General features: G+C 38.0%; 1 protein-coding gene across 1 annotated transcript in view; it reads left to right on the forward strand.

The window, feature by feature from the left end:
- The window catches only part of LOC120539317, a 36,400-nt gene extending 35,085 nt beyond the window's left edge, over nucleotides 1–1,315 (forward strand). The window contains exon 9 of the mRNA XM_039769275.1: nucleotides 1,050–1,315. Within this exon, the coding sequence (XP_039625209.1) occupies nucleotides 1,050–1,300 (251 nt within the window). The 3' untranslated portion in view covers nucleotides 1,301–1,315. The remainder of the gene's footprint in view (nucleotides 1–1,049) is intronic.
- Nucleotides 1,316–8,911: the final 7,596 nt, after the last annotated feature.

Below are 8,911 nucleotides of genomic sequence, written 5' to 3' on the forward strand. Positions count from 1 at the left end.
TAAATTGCTCCTTGTGTCTGTGTGTTTACCTTGCAATGGCCATGCACCCAAACCTTGCTGGGTTAAAATCCAGCTTCCCCAAGACACTGCTCAGGAAAAAGTGGGTTTAGAGAATGGGCAGGGTTAAATAATTTACTTGAATAAGTTTAAAAATGTTACTTTTGTTCATTTCGCTCAGAGAAAACTTAATTTTGCAAGGCATTTTTGTATTGAAAGATGTTGCTCCTAGACTGACTAGAAACATCCCATTTCTTTCAGTGACTGGGCTCCTGACTTTAGTGAGCAAGTACAGGGACTTGAAAAATGTGGCCTGTTAACTAAGAACAGTGTGTAAAAAATTTTCAAAGTGGCAAATCGCAGAACAGTCCCTCCTATATCATATATACAGCCAGATAACCTACATTTAAAAATATATGTCCTTCTATCAATTTTTTTAACTCACTGCTTTCAGTACAGCAGTGGTCACAGGTAGCCAGAGTCTATATTGATTACGTGCACAAATCAAAAAAAATCAGCCCTAGACAGAATGGCAGTCCATACCAGGGTACTTTCGTAATGTGTCAAATTAGAGACATCAGTTATGCTAATATGCATGTCTTTGGGACGTCAGAGGAAACTGGGAAGAACTCACAAAACACAGAAGACAATTAAAATCCCATGCAGACAACAACGAGTTTGGGGATCTAACACACATTCCTGGAGTTATGGGACAAAAGTGATTCAACGTGAAGGATTCATCCTGAAAATAAAGGAACAAGTGTTATCAAACACTACACCGTTTGACAACCCAACAAATAAATTTAATGACTCAATTTGCCATGACACAATTCTGTTCAAATAACATATCCATGGTAATCACTTTGGAGAGGATGCACAATCTTTAAATATAGTCTAACATTGATCTGGCTTTATGATGACTGATTTTATCATCTTTCTATTTGTTTGCACATTATGCAAAAATATATTGTCAAGTATATCATACCTTTATTGTGCAAACCCCTCATGTCATAATTAAATGTATAGTATATGTGTTTCTTTCTCTCCTGCAGTGGACAATGTGAGTTTTTTGGCAAATGTTATTGGTTCAGAGAAATGGCTAACAATTGTGGCTGATAATGTAAAGTTTTGGTGCCATAAGCTTTGTACAGCTGTGTTGTGCAAAATTAAAGTCAATCACAACTCTGATGACAAACACTGTAGGTATAAGCTGTCTCAAGCCAGGAATGGGAAGATTCTGGTGCAAGACACAATAGGCATGTACCTCTGCAGAAGCCCTGAGTATTCCATTAACTACATTTAAGCTACTAAAAACCTGCCTGATCCCTCCTGTGAATTCCAAGTCTCCATGATGGATGGAAAGCTGCTTTTCAAAGCTGACAATTACAAGATTCTTAGCAGAATCCTACGTGGCTTGGAAGACAACATTGAGGCAGAAAAGGCTTCTCCAGATGTTTTCTGCCAGTTTACTGTCATTATTGAAAGTATGTCATGAACAATGTCAATATAAATTTGATAACAAGTTTAGGCAGATTACCTCTAAATATATAAAATCTGCTATTTTTAATTTCACTCAGAGAAAATTGTAATCTTTTAAATAGCAGATGTTTTGTATTGAAAGATGTTGCCCTCAGAATGACTAGCAAAATTCAATTTATGTTGGCAGCTCATTTCCTAATTTTAGTGAGTATAAAGACATGTAAAAAGTTTGCTTTTAACCAGGAACAATGTGTCAAAAATGTTCAAAGTTCAAGTCCAGTCACAGGAAACTACAGTCCATCCTGGCATCATGAGGCAAAAGACATAAACCAGCCTCAGGCGGAACTTCATTCAATAATAGGGGACATTCACATTGGGTCACATAAAAGACACCCTTTAGGTTAACATGAATGTCTTTGGGGTGTCAGGTGAAACTTCAGGGAACTCACAAGAACACAGAAGCTATTCCAGTTCTACACAAAAAGTGACAATATTAATTACAATATGCATTATCAGATATTACACTATTTTAAAAATTTAGACAATAGTAAATTTCATGTTTCAATTTGTTTTGATACAATTACGTTTAAAGCCATTTCCATGGTAATCAACTGATAGAGAATAAACAGGCTTGAAGTGTTAGCATTCATCTGACTTTATAATGACTGGTTTTGTTATCTGTTCAGGTACTGATGCATTACAAAGAACTACATAGTCAAGTATTTCAGAACTCTACTTTAACGGGCCCCTCCTGTCTACAATATATGAAATGTACAGTACACTGTATGTCTTTATTTCTCTTCCACAGTGAAAAATGTAGGTCCATTGGTGTACAGTATTGTTTCAGATAACTGGATAACATTTGTGGCTGATAATGGAAAGTACTGGTGCAACAAGCTGTGTACACAAGTAGCATGTAGAATTCAAGTGGATAAAAACTATGAACTAATACACTGCAGATATAAAGTGTCTCAAGCCTGGAATGGTAAGATTCTGCTTCAGGATAGGCAGGGTATGTACCTATGCAGAAGTCCTGTGCATTCCATTCAATATATCCAAGCTGCAAAGCACCAACCTAATGCCTCCTGTGAATTCCAAGCTTCTGTGATAGATGGAAACATGCTCTTCAAAGCAGATAATGGCAAGATGCTAAGCAGAATCCCTCAGGGCTTGGAGGACAATATTGAGACAGAAAAAGATTCTCCAGATATTTTCTGCAAATTTACTGTCAACACTGGTGGTAAGTCATGGACAGCATTGGTATAAGATTTAGTTACAAAATTTAGGAAACTAACCTAAAATAAGTATAAAAATGTTATTTGTGTTTACTTTGCTCAGAGAAAATTTACTCTTTCACATGTCAAACATTTTTGTATTGAAAGATGTTGTCCTCTCAGTGACTAGAAAGATCTAATTTATGTCAGCAGGTTAGTCCCTGGCTTAAGAGAGTACAAAGTCATGATGTTAACTTGGGTCGATGTGTTACAAATTTCAAAGCATCAAAAAGCAATACTGTCTTCCCTAATTATTGTATTTGTAACAGCGAAATTTTTTTTTTTGAAGTTTTATTAATTTTATTGCAATCGTTCCATACAAATCAATCAATTTTTACAAAAAGTAAAATTGAGTTAAGAACAAGTCGACCCCCACCCCTGAGAGAGAGAGCAAGGCAAACGGCGTAAAATTTAAGGCTTGTAAACATACCTAAATTAATAAGTTTGATAAGCCAATAGAGATGAATGCAGAAGACAAAGAAATACAGAAATAATTGCTTCTTCTGTGCTTTAAGAGCTTATTTTAAAATATTACTGATTAGATCCTGCCATGTTTTGAAAAAAGTCTGTACAGATCCTCTAACTGAGTATTTGATTTTTTCCAATTTCAAATAGTATAACACATCGGTTTCCCACTGACTTAAAAGAGGAGAGTTTGGGTTCTTCCAGTTTAGCAGAATAAGTCTGCGTGCCAAACGTTTAGTGAATGCAATCACAGTTTGTTTGTCTTTCTCCACTTTAAAGCCATCTGGAAGAACCCCAAACACAGCTGTTAATGGGTTAGGAGGGATTGTGAGTCCAAGGCTGTCTGAAAGGTAATTAAAAATTTTGGTCCAGAATGATGTTAATTTGGTGCAGGCCCAGAACATGTGACCCAGTGAGGCTGGGACTTGATTGCAGCGTTCGCAGGTTGGATCATGCCCTGGAAACATTTTGGAGAGTTTTAGATGAGACAGATGTGCTCAATATATAATTTTGAGTTGTATAATTGTATGCTTTGCACATATGGAGCTCGAGTGAATTCTCTGCATTGCTACTTTCCACTCCTTTTCTGATATATTAATTGAGAGATCTTTTTCCCAGTGTCCTCTTGGATCTTTGAAAGGGAGGGATTGTAAAATGATTTTATATATTGCAGAGATGGTGTCTGAGTCCTTGAGATTGAGCAATATTTTTTCCAGCATGGATGAGGGTGCAAGATGAGGAAAATCGGAAGGTTCTGTTTAACAAAGTTCCTAATTTGAAGATAGTGAAAGAAATGTGTAGCTGGAATGTTAAATTTGGAATGTAATTGTTCATAGGATGCAAAGACGTTGTCTATATAAAGATCTCTAAGCAAGTTAATCCAAATTTTTCCAGATATTAAAACTGCATATGTTTGTGAAGGTTGAAAGAGGTGGTTCTCTTGCAGAGGTGCCACAGATAAAAGCTTCTCCATCTTAAAATGCTTTCTACATTGGTTCCATATTCTAAGTGAGTGAAGCACAATTGGGTTATTAGTATATTGCCGATAACTTGCGTTTATTGGGGCACTGAGCAGGGAATACAAAGAAGTACTGCAGGATTTTACTTCTATTGCGGACCAAGCCTGTGTATGTTCTTCTATTTGTGTCCAGGTTTTTATCGCTTGTATATTTGCTGCCTAGTAATAAAACTGGAAGTTAGGTAGAGCCATGCCGCCTTTTGTCTTTGTAGGGTCGCTCTTTGGATACGTGGATGTTTTGAGTTCCAAATAAATGAGGTTATTGTTGAATCTAATTGCTTAAAAAATGATTTATTGATGTATATTGGGATGTTTTGAAATAAAAAAGGAGCTTAGGAAGAATATTCATCTTAACAGTGTTAATTCTTCCAGCTAGAGTGAGATGAAGGGTTGACCATCTATGCAAGTCTTGCATAATTTTTTCCATGCAGATGGCAAAATTTTGTTGATAAAGAGCTTTATGTTTACTTGTGATGTTTACCCTAGGTATTTAAACTGTTCTGCAATGATAAAAGGTAGGGTATCTAATCTAATATTATATGCTTGAGAATTCACTGGAAAGAGTACACTTTTATTCAGATTAATTCTGAGACCAGAGATCTTTTGAAATTCTGTGAGTGCTGTTAAGACTGCAGGCACAGAATTTTTGGGTCTGATATATACAGTACCATATCATCTGCATATAGTGAAATTTTCTGTTCCAGTCCTTCTCTGATAATCCCCTTTATCTGATCAGTATTTCGACAGTGGTTCAATGGCAATTGCAAACAGTAGCAGTGACAAGGGGCATCCTTGTCTAGTACCACGTTCTAGTTTAAAGTAGTCTGAACAAATGTTGTTGATACAAACTGAAGCTTCTGGATTGGTATACAGTAATTTGATCCATGCACAAATGTTGGGCCAAACCCAAATTTCTCCCAATGTAGTAAAAATTCAATCACGTCAAATGCTTTTTCTGCATCCAATGATAATAATATTTCTGGGTGTTTGATTTAGTTGGTGAGTATATTACATTAAACAGGCGTCGAAGATTTGAAGATAAGTGTCGGCCCCTGATAAATCCAGTTTGATCTTGTGATATTACCGAGGGAGCACTTTCTCCTTCCTTCTAGCTATGATTTTGGAGAGTATTTTAACGTCATTATTCAGAAGTGAAATTGGTCTGTATGATGCACATTGTAATAAGTCCTTATTTTGTTTTGGAAAAACGGTGATTAGTGCTTGGCGAAAAGTTTGAGGAAGAGTTTGGTTGTCTCTGGCTTCTGTAAATGTTGCTAATAGGAGGGGAGCTAGCTGAGCGGAGAATTTCTTATAAAATTCTGCAGGGTAGCCATCAGGGCCTGCTGCTTTCCTGCCTTGAAGTGACTTTATAGCATCTAGTAATTCTGATAACGCCAGAGGTTTATCAAGTTCCTCTGCACTAAAAGTGTCTATTTGTGGTATCTGTAATGTATCCAGAAATGCATTAGATTGTGTCATAGTAATGATGTCTGAATTTTTAAATTAGTTGTTCAGTTTCTTTAGTTGTCAAGAGGTTTAGTTCTGAATGCAGAGCCTGCCTTTTCCTATGTAGAGCCTCGCTTGGTAGTCTGGCATGTTCTGCATCTATTCTAGTAATTTCGCTTTTTATCTCTGCTACTTTCTTGGTTTCTAATTTATTTCTGTGGGAAAGATATGAGATAATCTGTTCTCTTAAGAAGGCCTTAAGAGTTTCCCAGAGTATTCCTGCAGAAATCTCTGAGGATGTATTTGTCTCTAGGAAGAAACTGATTTGTTTGGATATAAATTCTGTACAATTCTCATCTGCTAATAGAAGCAGGTTGAGACGCCATCTGCGAGGTGAGTGTGTGCAGCATAATAACTTTAGCTCCAAGATCAGAGGTGCATGGTCAGAAATAACAATACCATCGTATTTGCAAGATTTAATCATAGGCAAGAAGTTATTATCTATAAAGAAATAATCAATCCTTGAGTAGCAATGATGTACTGGTGAGTATAAAGAATATGTTCTTGAGTTTGGGTTTAAAAACCTCCAGGGGTCTGATAAGTTGAGATCAGTTATAAACTTTGTAATTATCTTTGCGGTGTGAGATGTCGTTCCCCCTGTGGTAAAAGTCCTATCTAAGAGTGGATTTAAAACACAATTAAAGTCCCCAGCCATTATAATTTTATGAGTGTTCAGATTGGGAATGGATGCAAATAAATTAACATTAGGTGCATAAACATTTAGCAAAATCATTTTACAGTTAGATAAGTCTCCCATGACCATCACATATCTCCCTTCAGGATCCAATACTACATCTGATGCTACAAATGAGACTGTTCTATGTATGAGAATTCCCACACCTCTAGTTTTCTTTGTAAAACTAGAATGGAACATTTGGCCAGTCCAGTCTTTTTGCAGCTGGAACTGATCCTTGCTTAGTAAGTGGGTCTCCTGTAAAAATACTATTTTAGCGTTTAGACCTGTTATTAGAGAGTTAGTACTTTCTTTCTCTTTAATTCGTGATTCAGGCCTTTAACATTCTAGCTCACAAAGTTAATTGTCCCATCATGGAGACATTGATTCTGAGTTTTTGATGTCATTTTATAGTCTTAACTGGAAGTGAGACAGCTTTGGCCTTAATTTCCTATTTCTCCTAGAGTTATTGCCATGCAGCCTATTATTACGTTGGTAGTTATAATTATAAAGACTAAAAGGATAGATTAGGTATAGATCTAGCCTGCTTTCTTTCTCTCCTCCCCTTAACCCCCCACCCTCCCTTTTTGCCTCCCCACGTGAGGCTAGAACCCACTTCACACAGTCCCGGTCCTCTGACATACCCAGAGACAGAGCACGTCCAAAGCAAAACAAGCCCCCACTCAGCGGTGTTTTAGGGTTAAAAAATAGACATATCTATTACCAATATAGTCTAAATACTATATGCATAAAATTTAATCATTAACAAACTGTGCACTTAGAATATACTGTATATACTGTAATCTTCAGCAATCTTAGTGTATTAAGATAATACACCCAGATAATAAACCCGGGGAATGGTGTTAGAAAGTAGTCCAGAATAAGCATAATAAGTCTTAATGCAATAATAGCAATAACAATGAATCAAGGGTATGATGTTGAACAGTCTCGTTTTGGGTAGAGAGAAAATAATTAGAAAAAAAAAGTAATTAAGCATAAACTGTACAGTCTATAACTGTAATTAAAACATAAACAGATAGCGCCCGAGTGATAATGAGTGATAATAAGAACATATAATGATAAAAACCCATATTTTAAACAAATAGATCAGACAGTAGATTATTAATCCTTGCCATATCATTAACGGCCATAACAGCGAAATTTATATTTGGCGGGAAGTGACAGTGTCTCTCTGTGAAAATCACGTCTCGTCTCCTTCCAAGATTTTTTTTTTTATAATAGAGAGTGTGAAATGATGAGTCTCAACACACTAAAAGAAGGTTTGGGGCAGCCACCCGTATATTGCTCCTAGTTGCAAAAGAATCTTTGAAAGCACGATTGATGTTGCTGGTTTGAGTTCCCAAAATGAACTGACTCGGTTTGGCAATATGGCGGATTTATAGTCCGTAACCCAGAAGTGACTTCAGTCTGGGAGCCGGAACCGGAAGTGATGTCAGTCTGAGAGCCAGAAGTGATGTCAGTCTGGGAGCCAGAAGTAACGTTGGATCAGGCAGGTTTTCCCGTATTTGATCTGCAGAATTAACAGAAACAGGTTTAGAGCACCTCGCCACCCCCTGGCCCGGCGGGTAATCACCTCCACTTGGTCCATTCAGCTCACTCTTAGTCGCATGTGTGTGACACGGCCCTCCCCTCAGCTCAGACCCATCGGGTCGGGCGTACCTGTTCGTGAGGTCGTGGCACCTAGAAAGGGCATCAGCATTGGCCTGCAACAGACCTCAACGATAAATGACCGAAAACTTATAAGACTGTAGGTCTAAAAACCACCTCGTGACTCGTGGATTTGAATCCCTGTGTAACGCCATCCACTGTAATGGTGCATGGTAAGTCACCAGGATGAAATCCCGACCCAGGAGGTAGTACCTCAGCTGCGTAATTGCCCATTTAAATCGCCAAAGCCTCCCACTCCACTGCCGCATACCTGGTCTCTCGGTCCAACAGTTTCCGACTCAAGTACATAACGGGGTGTTCCACTCCATCGATGCTTTGGCTCAGCATAGCACCAAGAACTGTGTCCGAAGCATCCGTCTGGAGAATGAAAGGCAAAGTAAAATCAGGAGCTTTCAAAATAGGAGCTGATGTAAGGGCCTGCTTAAGGTCATTAAATGCAGCGTCATTATCATCATCCCAAACCACGTGATTAGATTTCCCCTTCCTTGTAAGGTTTGTCAAGGGCATTGCTTTCTCGAAAAACCGGGGTACAAACCGGCAATAGTAACCCGCTAAGCCGAGAAATGCTTGTACCTGCCGCTTGGCTATCGGACGGGGCCAATTCATTATGTCATCTATTTTGGAGCATTGTGGTTTGACCATACCCCGGCCCACTAGGTAACCTAAATATTTGGCTTTCACCAACCCAAAATAACAATTCTTAGGATTAATACGAAGTCCGGCATTCACTAGTGACCATAATACAGCCTTAACCTGCAGTAGGTGTTCCTTCCATGTGCTGGAATAGATGACAATGTCATCCAGGTAGGC

This window comes from Polypterus senegalus, chromosome 11, assembly GCF_016835505.1.
Source record: "Polypterus senegalus isolate Bchr_013 chromosome 11, ASM1683550v1, whole genome shotgun sequence".
Classification (NCBI taxonomy): domain Eukaryota; kingdom Metazoa; phylum Chordata; class Cladistia; order Polypteriformes; family Polypteridae; genus Polypterus; species Polypterus senegalus.